At 39.6% G+C, this 25,007-nt stretch overlaps 1 protein-coding gene and 1 pseudogene across 7 annotated transcripts; both read right to left on the reverse strand.

Annotated features, from left to right (window-relative positions):
* Positions 1-4,277: 4,277 nt before the first annotated feature.
* On the reverse strand, positions 4,278-24,406 carry Slc26a2 (solute carrier family 26 member 2). Of its 7 annotated transcripts, XM_074076665.1 has the most exons (7): positions 24,152-24,406; positions 23,847-23,920; positions 14,115-14,149; positions 13,315-13,429; positions 12,648-12,738; positions 9,891-10,614; positions 4,278-7,375 (listed from the first exon to the last, which is right to left on the reverse strand). In XM_074076665.1, exons 6-7 carry the CDS (start codon positions 10,587-10,589, stop codon positions 5,855-5,857), a joined length of 2,220 nt encoding a protein of 739 aa, XP_073932766.1. In that variant the 5' UTR covers positions 10,590-10,614; positions 12,648-12,738; positions 13,315-13,429; positions 14,115-14,149; positions 23,847-23,920; positions 24,152-24,406; the 3' UTR covers positions 4,278-5,854. The 7 variants fall into 7 exon arrangements, with proteins under 7 accessions (XP_073932766.1, XP_073932767.1, XP_020014446.2 ...); XM_074076666.1 differs by lacking the exon at positions 23,847-23,920; XM_020158857.2 differs by lacking the exon at positions 14,115-14,149.
* Positions 14,171-23,836, reverse strand: LOC109683167 (actin-related protein 3-like; annotated as a pseudogene).
* Positions 24,407-25,007: the final 601 nt, after the last annotated feature.

The raw sequence follows: 25,007 nt of genomic DNA on the forward strand, positions 1-25,007 counted from the left end.
CTGGGACCATATTTAAAGTGGAATGTGCTAGCATATTCTTGCCACCAGATGGCACAGGTGGGCCACATAAGGGAGAAGGGTTAGCCACTTAAAAAAAACCTTAGCAGCCACTTATTTCTCTGATGTAGTATAGATTGAGAGGGAAGAAAGAAAGGGGAAGAGAGGTAGAATGTGGGGCCTGTTCAAACAACTAACCTAGAACTAAGTGCCTGGGACAACCTAATGTACTTCATTACACATCTAGACTTTATACAGTAGGCTTTTCCCACTCTATTGATATCATAGCTATGTAATTAACTCTGAACAGATCACACGTTCTGGAAATGAGTCAGTGTCGGAGAGATAATTACTCATCAAACATATCCATGTTTCAGCTGGGTGTTGGTAGCTCACACCTGTAATCCTAGCTACTCAGGAAGCAGAAAGCAGGATCACGGTTCGAAGCCAACCCAGGCGCATAGTTCTGAGCCCCTATCTCCAGGAGACCCAACACAAAAGAGGGCTAGTTGAGTGGCTCAAGTGGTAGAATGCCTGCCTAGCAAGACTGAGGCCCTAAGTTCAAGCCTCAGTAATATAAAAAACAAACAACCCCCCTCACACACATATCCATGTTTCCAGTAATAACTTATTAGACCCTTATAATACAGCCACTGCTGGCCATAGGCGCTCTAAAGGTGAAGTACATAGCCCCACCTCAAACTCAGTACAGGAGACAGAAGAGGAAACATGAGTGGTAAATGTCATTTTAGTAAATATGCATAGACTGAACAGAGGCGGAGCTCAGAAGAGGCCCTGAGAGAAAAGGAATTCTGCAGGAAATGCTGCCATCAAGTCCTCTCCCTCTTCGCTGATGGAAAAATTGAGTCCCAGAAAGAAAAGAATTGGGTTTCTTAATGCTTTGCATCTATGACATATTTTTGTTATAACTGGGAAAAATGGATGAGCCGCTCTCAAAATGTAAAGAGATTCTACTTAATTTATTTAGTTTTTTTGAGACCGTGTGTTGCTATATAGCCCAAACTAGCCTCAAACTTGTGATCCAAGTAGCTAGGATTATAGGCATGAACCACCATACCCAGCTGAGACATTATTTCAAAACTCACTAGTGCCTAAATATTTCACTAAAATAACTTAGACAGAGTAGTATTTTATTAGAGTAGCAATTTATTAGCAAACAAATTTATCCACAAATATAAACAACACAAATTCTTCCAGAAGAAAAGGATCTGCTATTAACCAACAGTTCTAATCCATCAATAATTCCTTCTTGTCCTATAACATGGTCGAGCAATGACTTGTGAGGAATGACATCAAGGCACTTTAAACACATACACACACAGTACAAAACATATTCCTAAAGTCATCAGCCTTGATAATTAAAGGAGAAAAAAGGCAGTATAATTTCTTTATAAATAGACAAGACCGAGAATTTAAGTTCATTCACCTGTCTCCCTGATGTTGTCTTGGTTTGTATACAACGTTACAAAGGAAAAAAGGTAGCCTGTTTTGGTTTGCTCACACTCATTTCTGAGAAAAAGATGTTGTGACAGCATCAAGCCATAATTCCCCAACTGCTGTGCATTGAAAAGGCAAGAGCTACTTGATTCCAGGTATGTTATTATTTTAGGGATGGTATAGGGAGTGGGGAAGAACCTCCCCTAAGTTTATTAAAGCTTCAGATTCATAACCTTTCTGGCCTAGGCTGCTTATCTACAGACTCACAAATATAACATCTTTAATAAAGGCATTTGGTGTCTTTCATTATCCATTGAATTCTTCAGAATTCAATATGTTCTTATTTTACCCTACCAAGTTAAAAAATACACACCAAAGAATCTACTATTTAGTATCATGTTTACTTTACTTTGTAATTGTATTTAACATGTTTAAACATGCAAATTTTATTTGCAAAATATTTTTAATATCAGGATAAAAATTACCTTACAAAAATAAATCTGTGGCTGGAGGTGTGGCTCAAATGGAAGAGCACCTGCCTGTAAGCAGGCTCAGGGACCTGAGTTCAAACCCTACATTTAAATTCTCCATTCCTAAGTTACTAATTTTTTTTTTTTAAAAAACCTTAACAATTTACTTTTAACAGAGTATTCAACACTATTCTACTTTAACATCTAGATTATAACAAACCAGCTGGTGTATTTTGTTCCACTCCAATATAATTTTCAAATAATTAGCATCCAAATTTATGATTCATGATTATCTAAATTCTTTATACAAAAAAGGGGGGAGGGGATACTTTGGAGCCTAACAGCTTTCTAGATCCCCTTTCATCCTCTTTGCAGTTTTAAGCCTAGTTTTAAATCACTAAAGAAAAGATTCAAGGGAGAAAACACAAAAGAACAGAAAAATTAAGCAAAAATCTAAATTTTGTCAATTGGACTTTTACCATGAACTCTTTCCTGAAAAGACCAGAACTGAATCAAGCCTCAGATCAACTCTCTCCACAAAGCACCTAAGTGCCCAGTGTGTTACCTGTCTAGTAGCATAGTACCAGCACCTAGTCCAGATCCCCTCACTCCTAGAAAGGTCTCAGAAATAGCTGAGGTAATATCTGTATTGATGGGCCATCTCTAACAACAAATAAAGGAAAACAATTCATTAAGAACATTTAATAGGGATCAGAGAGTCCGAGATTATCATTGTAACTTGGAGACACAATTTAAGTTCCCGGGAAATGCATTATATCACTTTTCTTACTTTGATACTGAATCAGGACTAGACCTTAAATGTTCTTAAATGAGGAACAACTCAGAGAACAACCCAGCAGGGAATTAATGTTTTGCTAAAATGTAGTTATTCGCATTAGAATAGTCTAAGGAACTCATCAAACAACCCCATACATTTTTAAAGTTCACCATTTCTACATTTAACAAGTTTTGACATCAATGCCTACTATTATTTAAAAGCTAAGACAGACTATCTAAATCATACCTTTCTTTCCTTTGGTCCTACTTAAACGATCAAGTAGATATCTGTCAGTCTTATTACCACATCAGAGGCACAAGGCACACTACAGTCACTCAGTTTAGAGGGAAGACACAGTGTACAAGCTTAGGTCAACCCAGGCTTTTGCCACAATCTGACAGGTGCTTCTCAGCTCTCTGGAGCTTGGGTGAACCTGTAACTCACCCCTTCTAGACAGAGAACCCACTTCTGACTTTTTAAGAACAGAAGAGGTGTGTGTCCTACTATCATGTGAGGTTTACCAGGGATTAGACAGTACTCAGTTGCTTCCCTTTCTTTTCTATCCTCCCTGCAAGTTCTTTTCCTTGCACAGCATGTCTACTTGTACACTGGCACACTCTACCCCTTTAGTTATAAAAGTTTAAAAATAAAGTATGAGTTTTAACTATTAAGATTGTACACACTGCATTTCACTTAAATGATAACCATTTAAACATATTCAGAATTTTGTGTTTGTTAATAAGCAATAAAAAAAATGCTTTAGACTCTCATGTTTAGAGTATCAAGAAAGCAAATGAAAACATTCTTTGTTGTTGTTGCAAATTAGGCTTTGGTTCCAGGTTTGATTCCTTTAAATATCAGTAATCAAAAAAAAAAACAAAACCAAACGGGGTGGGAGGGCGTTGAACTCAAAGGCCTCATGATTGCTAGGCTGGTGCTCTACACTTGAGCCACTCTGCCAGCCCCCCTCACAAAATGTTATCAATGTCATTACAGCCAGACCTCAATCCAATTCTATTGAAATCTTTTTTTTAAATGATACTGGGGTTTGAACTGGGGCTTTACACTTGCTATCACTTGAGCCATATCTCCCACCCCTATTGAAATCTCAATAGTTTAATGGCTACTAAAAGCAGAATCTCTTCTTTGTTTAGGAGGGACAGGCACAAACCAGAACTTATTCAAGAATTTGGTAACTGTGTAAAGCTCCAGAACTGTTTACATCCACATGAGGACTAAACTGTGAGGTAAAGAGCAAATTCTGCTATCCAAACTTCTAAGTATTTCCCAAATACTAATGTACTAAAATTCTTTAGTTATGCTGGTGTTGGATGAATTATAGAGTTGTCTTAAAACACTCTGCGACAAAATATTAGACATCTATAATAGACTGGATTCAACCTGGCTTGAGAAAAGGGCAAGAGGGATTAAAAACAAATGACTAAGATACTATAATTTTATAATTATTAATAAGGTTGGGAAGGATAAACATTAGAAAAACAAAAACAAAAAAATCACAAATATAAGCAGCAGCTGACATTTCCAAAACTGTAGACCTAAGTTCTAAAGAGATGTTAAAATTAAGGTTGACCCAGGCATGGTGGGACACATCTACAATCTCACCACACTAGGGAGGCTGAGGCAAGCAGATCAAGAGTTCCAGGCCAGCCTGGATTACATGGCAAGACCCTGTCTCCAAAAAAAAAAAAAAAAAATCAGGATGTTACATTTAACCATAATAATAATACAATCAACTAGAAGCTAGAAATGTGGGTTTTTTTTTTTTTTTCCCATCAGCAACTGCTTTGCTGGGATGATAGAAAAGTATTTTCCTGCAAGGATTAGTGGCCTGCACGTACTCCCAGCAGTCAGGAAGTTGAAGGAGGAGGATCGTGAGTTTGAGGCTAGCCTAAACTAAATAACAAGTTCAAAGTGAGACTGGGTTACATAGTGAGACCTGTTTCAAACTAAACCAACAAAAAAATGTAAACAAACAGGAGAAACACTGGCAGTTTATGGCGCTAACAATCGCAAGCAAAAAAACTCCCATACATGGAAACATTCTATTACTTCTGTACATCCTTCCCATGAACAGCAGCTTCTATTTCAGAAAGACTGTCAGTCCCCAGCAGACCTCGCCAAAATGCCATGGAGTAGAGGGGAAGGACCACAGTTCTTAAGAGAAACTGTCCTTTTCTAAAATCTGTCCTTGACAGTTTGCCACAAGCTCATTTAAAATTTTGTAAGAAAATGTTGAGTTAGTATCCTGTTTTATCTGGCAATACGATCACTAATATTCAGAAATAGCAGTTTTGAACACATTTCATGGGAAAGCTCTAGGAAAACTAAAAGCTAAAACAGCTTAATGATAACTAACTTCTCAGAAACAAGAACAAAGACCACAGAAAAGACAGAGGACTCTTGTTTTTTTCCCAATTTTGAAGAACTCTTTGCTTACCTACTTATCCTAAATAAAATGGTGTCAGATGTTACAAAGTGTGCTCTGTCTAATGTCAGGCTGGTTATCAGGATGTCACAAACCTGCCACCAGACTCCAAACAACACTGTGCTCACAGACTATTCTCTGCCTTAAGGAAAGGAGGATGTTTTCCTACTAAATGCCAAATATCCTACTGCTGTCTGGGGAGTAAAGGCTGGGAACAGAGAAGCACTGTAAGAATAAACCTGTCTGGTTAGGACCTCATGCTCCACGAGCCTTTCATCCTGCTGCCACAGGAAGAGCAGGTACAACATTCTCTGCCTTCTTTCCTCCCCTCTCCAGAGCCATACAAAGGTTCTAGCATTTCTATTGTGCACCTCTACTTCACCCTTTTACCTCCTGGAGGAGGAAGAGTCCAAATGTATAGTCTCTAAAGCAAGGTGGTAATTAAGCACGGGCTACTAAGTTCAATAAATAACTACTGCACCCAAAAATACTTCGTATCTGCATGAAAGCTTGAAACCACAACATCTTCTTTTTGATTCTGTCCACCCATAAGCTCTGTTACGTTTGAAAATATAAAAAAGTCATTAGCTGTAAAGGAAGAATTAATTTCAAGTCTGCAACATTTTCTAGTTCCACAGTGGAAAATGTTGCACATTGAAATTTTAGCCTATTGGCTAGACTGTATTCTTCCTTTCATTTACTTTGTCAATCACTGGAAAAACTCAGACCATTGAGAACACAAATTCCTTTCTGGTTTTGAGATTCTACAGCAAAAGCCACTGCTTCATACACAGTGTAGAAGAGAAGGTTTTCTTCTTCCTTTTTGCAGTATTCTCCTCTGGCCAAGGAATCCTTCACAGAGGGATTGCACTGAGCCAGCAGAACCTGAATGCCAATGGCTTCATAATCTCTTCGGACTTCTTTCAGTACATGGATCCCTGCTGTATCTAAAAACTGTACTGAGCCGCAGTCAATCACTATTGTGTGCAGCTCCAGGGGATCATGGGAAAGTTGCACTGAAACTTCATCCTGGATTCCACTGAAAGTCACTGTTTCCTCTTTGAGTTTTCTCTTTGCTGCCTTCTTCCGAGCTGCCTTTACTAAGATTGGGTTTAAAGTTTTTTTGTATAAAGCAGATTTAAAGCATTCTTTGTTTATGTAGTAGAGAGGGGCTATGAAGCGGAAAATCTTGATGCCTGGTGTAGTCTGAAGGTTCTTGTAATCAGTCATGCATTCAAAGATTTCAGACTCTTCCACCAAACCAAGCAATGAAATCTTTGGCTTCTGTGTGCGGAGTATGACACAAAACATAGAAAAACAAACCCCAACAAGCAGGCCTATTTCAGTGCTTATCAGAGCAGAGGACAGCATAGTAACAAACCATATAACTGTATCCATTCTGCTAACCCTCCACATCTTGGGCAGATCTCTAAATTTACAAAGGGCTCCCCGAAGATTTACAATAGTGATCACACCAAGGACACACTTCTGAAGTGAAAAGAATAAAGGAGCTATTACCAGAAGGACCAACAGAAGAACCAAAGCTGTCACCACAGCTGATAGCTGAGTTTGGCAACCTGTTGATTCTTTAACCAGTGTTTTTGCGAGAGCTGCACTAGTAGTAATGCAGTGAAAGAAGGAAGGGATAATATTGCAGAAGCCAATGGCATACATTTCCTGATTTGCTTTGACTGTGTAGCCATGCTTCTTGGCAAACATCTCAGAAAGTGATACAGTGATAGCAAAACCAATGATAGAAATAGCTATTGCATCTATAGCCACGTTAGGTATTAGGTTCCAGTCTGGAGCTCTGGGTGGCATAAACCCAGTGGGAATATGTCCAGAAATACTGGAATTGTAATTCTCATTTAGTTTTCCAAAATGAGATGCTAGTGTGGCTGCCACAACAACAATGAGTTCAGTAGGAATTGGTGCCTTGAGCTTGGACTTGAAGTGCTCATTGAGTTCTTTGGTTGGCAAAAGGACCAAAAGACACAGAAGGCTGGTGATGAGATCACAGAGATTGGTCTTATGGATGTTTCTGAAGATATGTATCCATGTAGTGATGAGTGAGCCCGCGCCATTACTCCGAGGAAGGCTTAGTCCAAGGAGATACTTGGCCTGAGATGTAAGAATAGTGAAGGAGGCACCAGTGACAAATCCACTCAGCAAGGCATCTGAGAGGTAGACAGAAATAAAGCCCACTTGAAAGAAGCCCATCGCTACCTGGAAGGGAGGACACACAAGCATTAAATTTAAATGGAAAAGAGCTTCTAAATTTTGTCTTACTCTTACATGGTGACAACTGTCAGAGCATCACAGAATATCAGAGCTAGAATATATGCAACAATACATCAATCTTTTCATATTATAAGGAGAGGAAACTTGCCAAAGGTCACACTGTTACTCATTAGGAACTCAGGACTTCTATCTTCTCATGCAATGTTTCTTAAAACTTGAATAAGGTTCAGACCTCTTTTAAAAAGAAAATTCTTAAGGTTCCACAAGAAAACCTCAAATCTGAAACCTTTTTTATTTTTATTGCTTTTTTAGCAGTACTGGGGTTTGAACTCAGGGTCTCACTCTTGGTAGACAGGTGCTTTTACCTCTTGAGCCACTCCACCAGCCCACTTTTGGTTGGGTATTTTTTGAAATAGGGTTTCATGCCAGGGTATTTGCCAGGGGCTGGCTTTGAACGGCGATCTTCCTGATCTCTGCCTCTTGAGTAACTAGGATTACAGGCCTAAGCCACTGGTGCCCAGTTTGAAAAATTCTTCTAATTAAGAAACCATGTAGCCGTGGAGTGACTCAAATGGTAAGAGCACCTGTCTAGCAATCATGAGGCCCTCAGTTCAAACCCCAGTGCTGCCAAAAATATCTTAAGAAACCACGTATAGGGCTAAGCTATAATCTCAGCTATTCAGGAGGCAGAGATCGGGATGATCACAGTTCCAGGCCACTCTGGGCAAAAAGTTAGTAAGAACTCATCTCAACCAACAAACCTGCCTATGCCTGCCTTCCCAAGTACACTGGAGGCATAGGTAGTAGGGAAGGAGGACTGTGGTCCACGGACGGCCCTAGGCAGAAACTGGAGACCCTATCCAAAAAATAACTAAAGCAAACAGACCTGGCGGTATGGCTCAAGTGGTAGAACACCTGTGTAGCAAGCATGAAACCCTGAGTTCAAATCCCCAGTACTGTTAAAAACAAAACAAAAAAATCCAGAAACCATGTAGTTTTCTCTAAATTATAAATCACTCCTAGAAACAAAGAACAAATAAGAAAAGGAAAAAAAAATTCTTAAAAGTGAAGTTTTGAGCCAGGCATAGTGGCTCCCGCCTATAATCTAAACTACTCAGGAGGCAGGGATAGTAAGGATCGTAGTTCGAGAACAATCCAGACAAAAGTCCTCAAGACCCAAAGCTGAGCATGGTAGCATGCATCTATCACACCAGCTACATGGGAAATATAAAAAGTAGGCTCATTGTCCAGGCCAGCCCAGCCCAGACATAAAAGTGAGGCCCTATTTGAAAAATACTGAAAGAAAAAGGGCTGGGGCATGGCTCAGGTAGTAAAGCACCTACCTGGCCCCAGTACTACCAAAAAACCAAAAACAACAACAAAAAAGAAAATTTAACTGGTAAAAAAAAGTTACATTCACATTAGAATAGATTCACACTTTAAAAATTACTGAACTCTTGTCGGTGGAGTGGCTCAAGTGGTAGTGCCTGCTTGGCAAGTGATAAGTCCTGAGTTCAAACCCCAGCACCACCAAAAAACAACAACAAAAAAAGATTGAACTCTTTAACCTTATATTGTGAAACTGTTCTAATCCAGTATGTATGTGCTTATGCCATACTGTCTCCCATGTTAATAATGCTGTATCCTTAAAGATATATCTTCTAAGTGTCTCTCTTCCGCCTCCGATTTCTCAGAATTCTATTACACTTTGCTCATTCTTTGGTGAGGTGTGTAAGAAAAAAGCTAAAGTAGACTCTGAGGAGTACAACTCATCTGCACACTACCTTCCTTCTGCTTCCCCCACCTCATCTAAGCACCAGATACAACCACTGTTCCCCTTCCTTAGCTGGTTCCAAATGCCTGCAATAGCAGAGGTTTAATACTGGCCCTGACCGTTCCATGCTAACAGGCATCCAGCATCTGATCATAACAGCAGATTAGTGAATTCTATGGGAAACTCAAGAAGAATTTCATTTTTAATCCTTTCTCAGTTTATAATATTTAGTAGCCCTCAACTTTTTCCCTCCCTTCCCAACAATCCAAGAGAACTACTGTCTTTAGTAAGACTTACTCACTAGAGCATTGATCTAAGAAAGGGTCAGAGACACCTACAATTTGAAAAACTCCTACACTCCTCCTCTCCCAACTCCCATTCCATTACTTCTTGCTCAACTGCTTCTGCCACAGATAACCTCAAGCAACACCAATGTTTTCAGACATGTAAAATGAAGGAGTTGTACTAGGTATTTTGAGGACCTTTTTTCAATCAAATAATTAAAACCTGTCTGAAATTCATTGGGTGAGAGGCAGCCTACTAACAGCAAAGAAAAACAGCCTTATCTTACCTGTGGAGTCAAGGATTTGAATTTTGGTGCTACTGAGCACCCAGTAAACAACAGCTTTAATTGTTACAAACCCTAAGAATCCCTTGCAGATCAGCAACTTCAGGTATAGGGATCACTTTTGCCAAAAATACCCAGTTGTTTCCCACATTTCTTACCTGATAAATTCCAGCCATAAAGGTCACAGTGCTGCCAATTTTAATTGCATAGCAACTTTTGTCACATATCCCTTCTGATGTGTGATTCATTAATATGCTCCCATTAGAAACTATTCCTAAAGAAGGAGCAGTATCAGCAGTGTCGTAGCCAGCTTTGTGTACTTCTCGGTCAACTACCTCACCAATCATAAGGCACAGCACTCCAAAAATGCCCACAGAGATGTGACGGGAGGTACCAAACAGGAAATAAATGATGCTGGCAAAAAAAGATGTATACAGACCATAGATAGGTTCTTGGCCAGCCAAGAGGGAATAAGCAATGGACTGGGGCACCAATAAGATGCCCACAATCAAACCAGACATCACATCTCCTAAAATGTTTTTCTTTAGATCATATTTTGGGAACCACCGCAAAACAGGAAGGAAATCAAAAATCATATTTTTTGCTTTAGTTGGGCTACACTGGCAACTCTTCTGTAGCTTTCTGATAACAAGCTGCTTGATGTTAGTATTTGATTTCTCTTGAGGCTCCACATGGATCCTACGATAAAGTCTGCATTGATCATTGGTCTCAACTTGCTTGAAGTCAGTACTTCGTTCCTTTTGAGTCTCCAGGGGGACCCCAGATGAAAGACTGTCATTTCCTTCATCTGTGTCTCTGGATGAAGAGTCATGTTGCTCTTTACTTTCTGAAGACATTTCTAGAGATAGATGGTTCAGCTTCCTATCAACCCAGAGAAAATATATGAGTATTAAACTTATAAAGCAATTCTTGGTGCTCACATATATTAACAGTCCTACTTATCATTCATGCCAGTTAAGAGGAATTCAGTTTTGTAGTGGGCATCTTGTATCTACTTTTTTTTTTTAATGCAGTGCTGGGGTTTGAACTCAGGGCCTACACCCTCAGCCACTCCACCAGCCTTGCGAGCTATTTTCCCAGGCTGGCTTCAAACCATAATCCTCCTAATTTCTGCCTCCTGAGTTGCAGTACTGGGGTTTGAACTCAGGGCCAAACACTCACAAAGCAGTCACTCTACCTCTTGAGCTGCTCCACCAGCCCTTCTATTTTCCTTAACTGAGCCTCATTTGTTTTGGTAAGGGGGACAAAAAGAACAGACCAAACCATAAACAGCTAAGCAAAGCAATTCATTGGTTGCTACAGGACTTCCCAAAAGTATAAGCCAGTAAGGATTCTTCTCAATATATGCCTAGCACCCCCTGCAGTTTTTTCTCCAGGAAAGGTATCAGGGCAGCCTGTCTCCTTTTCGAATGCTACCAATGGTCTTCTTCCCAAGTTTTTCACCTCTCAGGCACACTGCAGTATAGTCTTAAACCCTTACCCCTACCCACCAATCCCTAAAAAAAAAAAGGAAGATGGTTCTTTACGTACATCTTCTAAATTCTCAATAATCCACTAATGTTGAAAATAAATAGAATAGTATATGACAGAGTAAAAGAAAAATGATTTTGCAAATGAAAAGATACTAGGGCAGTAAGTATTTGGATCTTTCAACAGCATTCCCTTGCTTCAGAGGGGAGAGAAACAGGTAAGAAGGTGTTGAAGTTTAACAAGTATCAAGAACAAGTTCAAGTCACTTGATGGGGCAAGTGACTACTGCATACTATAAAAGGCTTTGATCCATTCCATTGGTTCTAATATGGCATCATCTGCCCTATGACAGGGCACAAATTCATGCAAAGAAAGATTCTCTTGGTTATGCTAAATATACACTCTGAAACACAGGCTGAATAGAGAAAAATATTTCCCTGTTCTTCCATTTGGAGGATACTGAGGTGATACTAATCCACTCAGCTGGGTCCTAATCTACAGAACCAGTGCCGAAAGATCTACCACTGGGAACTACAGGAAACAAAGGAGGTAAATATAACCAAAAAGGGGGCTGGCAGAGTGGCTCAAGTGGTAGAATGCCTACCTAGCAAGTGCGAGGTTATGAGTTCAAACCTCGGTACCCCCCCCCCAAAAAAAAAAAAGAGAGAAGGGACAACAAAAGAGCAAAAGAGGAAAAAAGAACCAGGCTCTCAAAGAGTAGGACATAAATTATTTAGTACATACTTCACAGATTAGTGCCTTTGCAATAAGCTGTGTGCTGAGCTTAGAATGGCCATTCATCTCTCTGCCTATCAAGATCTTAATCATTTTTTTAACCCAGTTAAAATGTTATCTGTACTACAAAGCATTAACCAATCTGCCCTACTCCAAATGTATCACTACATCCTGTGAATCCCATGACATTTTGCACTTGTGTTACAGTACTAACACTTTGTACTGTGCAAGCAGGAATCTCTCTATCCTGCAGGAAAGGGCATCTTGTTCACCAGTGTAATCATCACGGAGTGAACTCCAAGACAGCAGGCTTACAAAATGTTTAAGTGAAAAAAATGAAACAAATTTTGACTCTGGCCAGACAGAGACAAAAAATAATGGAGGACTAGGAAGTTTTCTGTTTTGGAATTGACAGAAAAATGAACCTTATGAGGTTCTATACACCAACATTACCAAGGTACCACAATCTAAGACCCTATGACCTAGTTAAGAAGCTATATAAAACTAACCCATCTTTATTTTATTTAGCTTGAACAAGAGTAAAATAAGTTATTTTGATGGTCTTGTGAAATACAGAGAAAAAAAAAGACTAGATTTAGATGACTATTAAACCTAAGCAAGTCAATCAGACTGGTGGACATACACAGCAGCTCTATGTTCTTCAACACAGTATGCAACTATCTTCTTACCTCCTGATTTCTTGAGCTAGCTTGAGTGAACTTGTTATGTCCTATTTTGGAGCAGCTCTTGGTGATTTCTGGTAAAAAGGTGTTTCCAAGTCTAAGGTAAGAAAAAGAAACACAAGAAAAAGATAACCAAATCCAAATCTTGCTGCTGAGAAGGGAAAAGATAAAAACTTAACATTAGGTAAGTAAAATAGGAGCCACAAACTAAGAAAGAATTAATAGATTTAAAAAAATGCTAAAAGTGAAAAACATAATAAAAGAAATGAAGAATGCCTTTAACAGGCTCATCAATAAATTTGACAGAGCAAAGAAAGAATCAATAAACTCAAAGACATTTCAACAGAAATTGCCTAAGCTCAAACAATTTAAATAACAAACCAAAACCCAATGCCAAGAGTTGTGTGACATACCATACATATGCATAATTAGAATCCCAGAAGAAGTGAGACAAAATAGGTAGACAAAATATTTGAGGATATAACCACCAATAATTTTCCAAATTTAATGATACTGAACTACAGGTTTAAGAATCTCAAAGACTACTCAGAAGGATAAATATACAATAAAAACAAAATAAAACTCCAAACTTAAATATATCATTTCAAGCTGCTACAAGCAAAAAACAGAAAATCTTGAACACTTTCAAAGGAAAAAAATACACATTACTTACACAGAAACAAAGATTAAAAACTACAGCAGATTTCTTAGAAACAGTGGAGGCCAGGAGATGATTAGAGTGATAACTTTTAACACAGAAATGTAACTTTCAGCCCAGAAGTCTATACCTAGGAAAAAAAGCCTTTTAAAATATGAAGGAGAAATAGTTTCTCAAACACTGAAAGAATATATCACTGATCAGTTCCCCACTCTCTCTATAAAATATTACATATATTTTATATGTAATAAATAAATGTTCTTTTTTTAAAAAGAATTTGTGCCTTTTTGAGAATGGTGTTAGCTGGGGCATAGCAAGCAACAAGCCCTGACTTCAAACCTCAGTGCTGCACCCCCCAACCCCCCCAAAAAAAAGGTGTTAGGTTTTAAGTATACCAGTTTTGGCAATCAAGTTATTATTTGGATTTGTTTGTTTTTTCAATAAGAAATTATACTACAGAACTTCAATACTAGTGTAATAGTCTTTTCTTTTAATGTAAGAGAAACAAGAGCAATTAGAAACTAGCTTTGCAGTTCTAAAAGCACTTGCAAAGAAAACCAGTAGAAGAGGGTAAGAGAGGAGGAAATAGAAGCAATTCATAATAACTAGAATCCCATGAGTGTACATGCCAAGTCTTATGAGGCTATTGTTCAAATTTATCCTTTACTTGGATACTTTTTTCCTCAAAGTATAAAATGTATGAAATGTATAAAAGCTCTTATATTACACACTTAGAAGTATATAATTCAATCATCAAATCTTGAATAACTCAATAATATTCAAAATATCAGGGCACAAAATGAACCAAAACTCACTTCTTTTTGTTACATGTAGGATTCAAATATTCAACCTAAGGAAGAAAAAAACTTGATCATTTTGACTCTCTTCTACACCTTCATGTTGATACACTTATTAAAATATTCCTGTATAATAATGTTTGGTCTTACTATTAAGTCAGGTTTAAAACCTCAAAGCCAACCATCCAGACAAAAGTTAATCAAAAAAGAAAAAAAAAGTTAATCAGAAAGATTATCTCTTTTCCATCTCTCCAACTCCAGAAACCATGAACTCAATTTTATGACATGACTCCAAATACTGGGTTGTGACAACAAATGCTGTGTCCAGTTTCTTCTAAATCCTTTTTGGTGTGGCACACTTGGTAGAGCTCAGGTGAGGAAACCAGCATTGATCCTCCAAACCACCTATGTATCACGCTATGTAGTGTATAGTAATTTGTATGTCAATAGGCTTTGGTATCAATTTATCACCACTCAATTCCTCACTTAACTTTAGCCTGGCATCCACGTTCTTTTCAAATCAATTTACAAGTGAGTACCTGAACACGGCTGAACCTACAGAGAGGACAATATTCTTGTAGAGAGAAAGTCTGACATCAAGAGGACAATTCTGAATTTCTTTTTAGTTCCGAAAGCACTTGCAAAGACTATGACTACAAGTTCTGAAATAGGGTGTATAAAGTCTGGATTAGCAAACTCTGGATGAAAAAAGATTTCATGTCCTAAGAACCTCTCATAACCAACATCAAAGGAAAATTCTTTCTTTGAAATTGCATTGATTCCAGCAATCTGTTTAATCTACTTTGATCCATCTGTGTCATACTTGTGAAAGTAATTTACTAAATCTGAGCAGACTTAACTATAGTTCTCCTTTACTGCCTTAGCAATTTTCAGGGATTGTTCTCAAGGAATTCCAACTTCTTGGTCTCTCAGTAGTTACTGAATAAAATATACTGTCCTGTACCAGAATGTGTTTAATACAACTGCCAGTCACATACCCTTCAGCCACAGTGACACCATCTCCACTGTCTTACCAATGTCCATTCTCCTATTTGTCTCAAAGGCAGGATGCAACAAAAGCACAGAAATGTACAGGTCTGGAACACTGAAGGACTCAAACATTATTTCTGGAGTATATTCCCTATTTTCTGTAGTATTCACTGGAGGTTCAGTTAAAAGAAAATATTTTTCTCATGTTCTGCCCTGAACATTTAACTTGCTCCATAAACCTTGTCATCAAGTCCTAATCTTCAACCATCCAATGGCAGATTGAGCACTTTGTTCCACATACAGGTTTTTAATTCTTCACCACCAGTGAAGAAGTCTAAGTCGGCTAGGTGTCAGTCGCTCAGGCTCATAATCCTAGCCACTCAGGAGGCAGAGATGAGGAGGGTCGTGGTTAGAAGCCAGCCCAGGCAAACAGTTTGCAAGACCCTATCTCAAAAAAACCCTTCACAAAAAAAGGGCTGGTAGAATGACTCAAGGTGTAGACCCTGAGTTCAAACCCCAGTACCACAAAAAAAAAAAAAAAGTCTAGGTCACTAATATCTTTCATCACCCTTCTTTGAGCCAATCATCTACTATGGTTCTGTATTTCCAGCATATCCTAGTTTTGTATATCCCATACCACAGTCCACCATGGGTCCTGCCATCTCCCTCCTCACCTCCTGTTGCTGCTGCCACTTCTGCTACCTACTGCTGCCTACTCTGTGCTGGATGGGAGCTGGGGAAGGGGAGTAGGGATTGAGGAGCTGGGAAACAGAAATGGTAGCAGTAGCAAGAAAACAGCAGGCAGAGTCAGCAGCTACCACTTCAGCAACCCAGGCAGGCAGGCAGATTCTATACACAAAATAAGTATGTGACAAAGACAGCACAAAAAATGGTAGGGGGAATTGGGAATTGTAAAGAGCATATATTAGATGTAAAATTAGTATAATATTTGAAGGTAGGCTCTGATTAAAGATGTCATTATAAACTCAAGGGTAACCATTAAAGTTTTCTAAAGATATAAATACTAAGTCAGTCAATAGTGGAGATAAAAAAAATGGAATCATAAAAATTCTCAACCCAAGAGAAAGTAGACAAAAGAAAAAAAATCCAAAAGCAAAAAGCTCACAAGATGGCAGAGTCTAATTCAAACATATACTCACATTAAATATTAGCAGTCTAAACATGCCAATTAAAAGACACACAGTCAAGCTGGACACCAGTGGCTCACACCTGTAATCCTTGCTACTTGGGAGGCTACTTAGGAACTGAGGATCACAGTTCAAGGTCAGCCTAGGCTGACCTCATCTCCAAAATAACCAGAGAAAAATGGACTTGGAGGTGTGGCTCAAATGATAGAGTACCTGCTTGGCAAGTGAGAAGTCCTGAATTCAAACCCCAGTTCTACCAAAAAAAAAAAAAAAAAAAAAACCAAAAACCAGACACACTGTCAGAATGGTTAAAAATGTAAGATCCATTTATATGTACAAAACTTTGCACACCAAAAAAAAACCAAAAACCAAAAACTTGTACATTAGTGATCATAAGAGCATTTTCCAGAAAAGGCAAAAGGTAGAAACAATCCAACTGCCCATCAACCTATGAAGAGATAAATAAAAACGTGATACAGACATACACATTGGATATTATTCAGCCACCAATAAGGATTAACGTTTTGATACTCTTCATTTACAACACAGATAAAGAACTGTGAAACCATTATGCTAAGAAGGCACAAAAACACAACTATTGTATTATTCCCGTTATATGAAATATCTAGATAGGCAAATTTATAGAGGCAGAAAATAAGATTAGAAATTACCAGGTACTGGAGGATATTGGGAGTTATTGGTTGCACAGTTTTATTTCAACTTTCAGAAACAGACAGTAGTAACAATTACACAACAATGTGAATGTACTTAAAATGTCACTGAATTATACACTTAAAAAACTGGTTAACAGTGGAGTGGCTCAAGTAGTAGAGTGCCTGCCTAGCAAGCATGTGACCCGGAGTTCAAGCCCAGTACCATTAAAAAAAAAAAAGTTAAAATCATCAATTTTATGTAGCATATTCTACCATACACACACATAACAGTCAAAAGGGGAGAAGTCAAATTGCATACTATCGTAAGACTCTCATCCCATACAAGAAACAGTATATCACAGTAGACAGTGATAAGTTAAAGATGCATACTATAAACTCTAAAGTAACCCCACTAATAGCAAATAATTAGGGCTAATAAACCAACAAGAGAAAAGGAGGAATCGCAGAAAATACTAAATAATTCAAAGGAAGACAGAGAAGGGGAAATAAATAGCAACCATAGCAATAATAATCACGCTAACAATTATATTAAACACAATGGTCTAAACATCCCATGAAGGCAGAAACTGTCAGATTAAATTTAAAAAAAGCACAAGACCCAATTATGTGCACCCTACAGGAAACACACTAGCCAGGCACCAGAGGTTCACACCTGCACTCCTAGCTACTTGGGAGGCTGAGAATAGGAGATTCAGTTCGAAGTCAGCCCCAGCAAATAGTTCAAGAGACCTCCATCTCCAAAATAACCAGAGCAAAATGGACTGGAGACATGGTTCAAGCAATAGAGCACCTGCTTTGCAAGCATGAAGCCTGGAGTTCAAGCTCCAATTCTACAAGCAAACAAACTAAAGCACAAAGATGTAAATAGGAAAAGTAAAAGGATGAAAAAAGATATACCACACTAACAATGCTCAAGAGAAAGCTAAAGTAGTAGGAGTGTGGTTCAGTGATAGAGTGCTTGCCTAGCAGTGTCCCAAGCACTGCAAAAAAAAAAAAAAAAAAAAGAGTAGCATTATCAAATGAAGGAGATTGGAGGGAAAAGAATATCACCACAAGAAGACAATTCTAATTATTTGTGCACATAATAACAGAGTTCAAAATACATGAAACAAAAACTGATTTAAAAAATACAAGGAGAATTAGAGGTATTCATGACTATCATCAGAAAATCCAATGGCCTCAATAGTGACAGAATAAGATAAAATCATTAAAAATTTAGAAGATTTGAACAATGTTATAGATCAACTTGGACCAAAGAGATATATACTAAGGTAAGGATACACACAGTTCATGCAAAGTATGTTAGGCACCTGTGGCTCACATCTGTAATCCTACTCAGGAGGCAGAGATCAGGAGGATACAGGTTTAAAGCCAGCCTGAGCAAATAGTTGTATGAGATCCTATCTCAAAAAAACACATCACAAAAATAGGGCTGGTAGGGCTGGTATAGTGGTTCCAGGTGAAGGCCCTGAGTTCCATTAAAAAAAAAAAAAAAAAAAAAGAGAAAGAAAGATACTGGAAAAATTCCCAAATATTTGAAAAGTTAATAACAAACTCAAAGACATCAAAGAGAAATGAGTTTTATCTGTAATATCCCAAAACTGGGAACAACCTAAAGGACATCAATAGGTGAATAGGTAACAACTTGAGCTATATTCTTATATGGAATACTATTCAGCAACGGAATAAACTATTGAGACAAAATTGATAAGCCCAGAAGTTTTGCTGAGTGAAAACCAGACCAAAAAAAAAAGAGTACATACTGTATGATTCCAGGTATATAAAACTCTAGAAACTGCCAACTAACCTATAGTGACAGAAAGCAAATCAGTGGCTCTTTCAAGACAGGACATAAAGAGGAGAGGAGATTGCTAAAGGAGAAACTACAAAGGAGCATGAGAAGAGTTGGAGAGTCATGGGTATGTTCACTCTCTTGACTGTAGTGACAGTAATGTGCACACACAGAGAAGTAAGCGAATACACACACACAACTGTTTATTGTGTGTTGATTATTATAGGTTATTGCCTGTCAATTATACAATAAAGCTGAAAAAGAATCTGATTTTTATGTGACGGGAAAAAGACTAGCTTGACTATACCCTGTTACACTCAATTACAGTTTATATTAATTCCAAAGGAAAACTTCACAGAATGTTCCCATATTCTGGATATGGAGCCTTGGGAAATGTATCGCATAAGTCTTGAAGCAAATACAGTTACTTTGGGAGTCTCTGAGCCAGCATTTTGCTTCTGTTATATGTTTCTAAGTTGCATTTAGTTTTAAAACATGATAGCTTCAGTGGACACATGAGATGATGCAACGCCATTCAGACATGGGGTTTCCTAAAAACGCAGGCCATTTAAACTGAGCTTGAAGCCAGGCATGGTGGCAAACACTTGTAATCCCAGCACATGGGAGGCTGAGGCAGGAGGAGCACCAGTTCAAGTCCAGGCTGGGCTACAAAGAGACCCTGAGTCTAAATAAATAAGTAAACAAACAAATAGGAGATCTTGACACCCTACTGTGAACTTTGAGTGTTATGCATGTTTCTACATGTTTCTAAGTAACTGCTTTTAACACATAACACAATCTAAAACCACAAGTAGTAATAGGAAAAAAAAATCAAGCTGGTTCTGGATCATAGGACTTTAGAGCTTGACAGATTTCATGCAATACAATCCTCATACTGTGTAGATAAGGAATAAAGCTTCAGAATAGTGAAATAATTTAATATAAGACAGAGCTGGAGCTACAACCTAAATATCCTGAACCCTAACCATTCTTTTCTAATAGACATCTATGCTAGTCTCTGTACTAGTGTATTTCTGATATTACAGGAAAACTATAGTCAACCCTAAAATAACTATAGATCTAAAGCTTGTGGAAAACCTTAAGTCTTTTTCACATTAACTCAATACCAATGTGAAAAAGTCAAATGCGAAAATAAGGCTCCCCACTTACATGGAAAAATCTAAACTAGGCTGGAATAGGTGTGACTACGTAATTTGGAATTTTCCAGTACTCATACTGTTTACAAGCAGTGAAACTATGATTTCAACACAAACTGTCTGATTTAAACATACTCTATCTCCTGACTGCTTATCTGAAGCTTCTTAAAAATCTTCAGAAAAGATGAAAGAACAATACATGAAACACCCGTATACTCACAATTCACTTATGTAAACAACTTAATGATCTGACAATTATTGTTTTACTACATCTGCTTTTTTACACACTCCATACACATAGGGATTTATTTTTTGGAATTGTTTGAAAGCTGCAGACATACTTTAGCCTTAAATACTTTGACCCTACATTTTTTTTAACCACTGTGCTATCTGACTCTTCTTCAAAAGAAGCAATCATTAGCACTAGGTGGTCAATCATTTGAATATGCCCCCTTAAAAGTCTGTAATGGCTCCCTACCTCCTGCCAAATCTAAACACTTTAGTATAGTCTTCTCTCTAAGAATGAGTGTGCAACTGCCTCTCTCTTGCTTCCTTCCATGCACCTGTGTTCCAGTCACTAGTCTATGAAAATATTAAGCACCTTTTGTGCCTCTGGGTCTTTGCTCAAGTTGTGCCTTTGGTCTCAGATGCCTTTTCCTGCTATCTCAGTCTATCTTTTTTTTTTTTTTTTGGTACTGGGAATCGAACCCAGGGTCCCATACATGCTAAGCTGCTCTACCACTGAGCCACCCTGCCAGCCCCTCCATCTATCTTGGTCCTTTTTCTAATCCTACACGGTCCACTTCAGATGCCACAGGACCAGGGGGACTTAAAATTTCTTAGGTTATCCTTCCCCAATATATTCCTTATAACTATTTAGAACTCAAATTAAATTAACATGCCTCTCAAACTCCAGCACATTCATAGGCAAGCAGCAAGTCATCCTGTTTCTATAACCTAGCACTTAACTTAGTGCCTCCTCCTTGGTATGCATGGCAACATTTGTGTTTATTGAAATAAACAACATTTGTATTTACTTACTTAAGCAACTAACAACATTTGTCTGTCTGTAATACAAAAGAACCACCAGAAGCCTTATCAGTAGTGCTAAGTATTATCACGTATTGTTTCTAATATTAAATCTATGACAAAATAATAAAATATCCAAGAGGAAAATAATATAAAACTATAGTCAGGTAACTATGTAGTTCCTTGCACATCTTTTTGTTTTTGCTGGGACTTGGATTTGAAGTCTGTGTTTCTTGCTTGCAAAGCAGGTACTCTATCACTTGAGCCACACCTTCAGTCCATTCTGCTCTGGTTATTTTAGAAATGAGGTCTCTTGAACTCATTTGCCCAGGTTGGCCTCGAGCTGAGAGCCTCCCAGTCTCAGTCTGCAAAGTAGCTAGGATTACAGGTATGAGCCACCAGCACCTGGCAATTCATGACTTTTGAAGATTTCATAGACATCTCCTTAATAAATTTGCCTTAATAAATTTGAGAACAGAGTATGAATTTGTATCCACCAGTATGAGACAAATTGAGGTTTAGTCACTTGCTCAACTGGCAGGACCAAATTCTTATACCTCATCTTCCAATTTCCACATTTAGTGCTTTTTCTACAAAACCACACTACCGCAAAACTTGTTTCCTAGCCAAATTTAGGTGCTAGTTCAAAGCACTTATCTATAACCAATCATTTTTTTTCTTTTTTTGGGGGGTGGGGAGGTTTGAACTCAGGGTCTTCTACCACTTGAGTCATGCTTCCAGCCCTTTTTCCTCTTAGGTTATTTTTCAGATAGGGTCTCTCATTTTTTTTTCCAGGGCTGGCCTCAGACCATGAATATGGTCTACCCTTTCCTCCTATATAGCTGAGATTACAGACACGTACCACCACACTGGGATGGGGTCTCACTAACTGTTTTTGTGGTACTAAGAGTTTGAACACAGGGCCTCACACTTGCTAAGCAGGTGCTCTATCACTTGAGTCATGCCCCTAGTCTGGATCCTGCTAATTTTTTGCCTGGACTGGCCTTTAACCTCAATCTTCCTGATCACCACCTCTTGAGTAACTGGGATTGCCCAGCTTTCTTTCTGAGTTTTAAGTAATTTTAGTAAGTGAAATCGCTCATTGAATGCCCTTCTACAGCTATATTCATACCTTGCTCCCTTTTAGTTTCCTTAAGTGACACCACACCAGTCAGTTCCTAGACACAATATATAAAATAGCATCACTGCCATCTCCATATTTTCACTCTTATCCCCTTTGTCTTTAATTTTTCTCTATGGCCCTTATGCCATCCCATACTATATACATTCACTTTCTCAACTTTCTTTCTCATGAGGACAGTGACAAGTTGTTTTGTGAAGCTGTATCTTGACTGCCTCTCTGGCTGACATTAAGTGCTTCACAAATATTTGCTCAGTGAATAGATGATCATTTAACAGCTTTGCAGGAAAATAAAAAGAGTCACTTTCCCCATTCTCATCTGACTCACAAACTCTCTCCCCAACTGCCTCCACACACCATAACCAAGCTTGTGTCAAGAAATTACAGTTTCACAGGCATCTGCCTTGAGTTCAGGCTCACTAAAAGTGTAACATCTATTTTCAAAACTTATCTCTAATAAATACAATTTGGAAATCTCAAAGCCTCGAATATGTTCATCTAGACTTTGCCCTAGGAGGCAGCACATTACAATACTGCTCGATGATTTTAAAATAATGAAAGCTATTAAAATGCAGATTCTTAGGCCTGCCCCCACAAGCCCAAGGATGAGATCCAAATCTGTACACTCAGTATTGCTGAACTAGTGAGCTTAGGGCCACACGTGGAGAATCACTTAGAGGTCAGATACATCAGATTTCTATTCAGACTCATCTACCCTGTTCAGTGGCTGCATAGCACTGGGTAAAAATTTATACTCACCATCAATTTCAGACCTGCAAAATGGGGGTAACATTACCAATAACTTGAAGGTTGTTGTAAGGCTAACACAAGTAAAGTATCTAGCATATAACATTTACTCAATAAATGATAGTTATTAGTCTCAGTCTCTTGTAATCCTGAATCCTAAAGAAAAAAGAATCAGACTAATTTCTTTCCAGCAGTTTTGATCCTCTCTTTCTTATTGATCCAATTTTCAAAAATAAGAATTTCTGCTTAATCCAATACTTTATTTCACACAAATTTTAGATTTCATATAAAGAACCATGAGAGCAGGCTGGAGGTGTGGCTCAAGCAGTAGAGTTCCTGCCTTGCAAATACAAAGCCCTGAGTTCCAACCTCAGTAGGGAGGAAAAAAAAAGAACCACGAGAGCCTGGCATGGTGACACAGGCCTATCTGTAATCCCAACTAAGTGTGAGGCAGAAGTAAGAGGATCACTGTCCACGATTGACCTGGGCAAAATCTGCAGTCTACCTGAAAAATAAAGACAAAAGGGCTGGGGCACGGCTCAAGTGTTAGAGCCAAAACCCCAGTACTGCCCCAAAGGTGGGGGTGGGGGGGGAAGGGGAAGGTGTCAGGAGCTGGGGTGTAGCTCAGTGACTGAGCACTTGTAGAGGCATTGGGTTCAATCTCCAGTAAACCCCCACCAAAGAGAGAGAGAGAGAGAGAGAGAGCCATGGAAGCAAGGAAGGAAAAAAGTATTAGAATAGATGTCAGAAAGGAGCTCCAAGTTCTGAACACTTCTAACTCACTTGAGGTCCCCAATCTGGTCAAGGAAAGGTCCCAGCCTGATATTCTAGGAGTTTGAGAGAGCTGGGTACAAGTGCTCTGCAAATCACTTGCTGTATAATTTTAGACAAGGCCCTGTGTCTTCTCCATGTCTCCTCGCTAAAACAATTCCAACTTTAGTGTGAGTCAGAAAGAAGTACCAGTATTGATTTGGTTCTTACCAGGCGTGTGATTTTAATAAACAAGATAACCAAGGGCTCTCTCCTCCCCAGGCCTGTTTCCCTATCTGTCCAAGGTATTGGTGGCTCCTACCTTATCAGACCAGCTCCCGGATACCTGCGTTCCAGACGCTCAGCGAGAACTGGGCAGGAACAGCAGCTCGCTATCTGCAAGACGTGTGGGCTATGGGCGGAGGGGGCACTTGCCCAGCTCCCTCCGGTGCCGACTTGAGGAATAACCCAGACATACGCCCACCTCCCAGCCACGATGCCCCGGGCGACCGTTGATCAATGCCTCCTCCCACTACTCCTGCGATGCCACCAGGATGACCCTAACCAGGGGCCTGGTGACAGCGAGGCAGCCAGCGCCGCCCCCTCCCCTGAGTCCCTTCCCCTCACCTCTGGGGTCTGGGCCGCTGGACCATGGCCCTCGGCGCGTCCTCCACCGTGGCCAGGCTGGGGACAACGCGGCGCCGGCACAAGCAGCCCGGCCCCGCGCTGGCCTCCCTTTAATCGGCGTGTCCCCTTCCCCGCCCATTGCCCAGCCCCCGGAGGAGGTGGAACCCGGCTTGGCGGGTCCAAGGGGGCGCGGGGCGGACGCGCCCACCGAAAGGTGCGGAAGGAACAGCCCGTGCGAACGCCGGCAGCTCGGCAGTCACGTGGTGCTGCGAAGAGCGGCACGGCTGACAGCCAATGAATCTGCTCGGAAGAGCGAGGGTGCCGCCCCCTGACCATTCTCCTCCTCACGACTGGCTGTCCTGGGCATAGGGGCCACGCGGCCCAAGGCGATGGATGAATCGTTTGTTAAGTGAGCCTTTACCCGCCCTTGGTCCCAGCTAGGAGGGTGGAGGGAGGCTGAAGTATCAGAGAGATGTGGAAGCGCTCTAGAGCGGTAGAGTGCTCTGTAATTGTGACCCGCTCGGTCTTCATTCCTGACTTCTTGGGTCCCCTTTGCCCTCACCCGCCTTTGTAGAAGGGCAAACTGAAGCCCTGAGTGGGTAAAGACCGGTTAAGAATGTCAAAGCTCTCAGCCCAGAACTCACTCTCCACCAAAGATCCCAATAACCAGAACGTTCTTTTAAATATGAAAACAGCAATGTAAAAATACAAAACCCTCCTGGCTTCCCATAACCTTTACAGATAAAATCAAACCTTCCCTGTGCCCTCTGTCCCTCCCTCAAGTGCTCTCCACCCATACTGCCCTGTGCCTGCCAAGCTTACTCTCTCTTGGGACCTGAACCCCGGTTGCTGCTAC

Source organism: Castor canadensis, chromosome 6 (genome assembly GCF_047511655.1).
Source record: "Castor canadensis chromosome 6, mCasCan1.hap1v2, whole genome shotgun sequence".
Taxonomy (NCBI): Eukaryota; Metazoa; Chordata; class Mammalia; order Rodentia; family Castoridae; genus Castor; species Castor canadensis.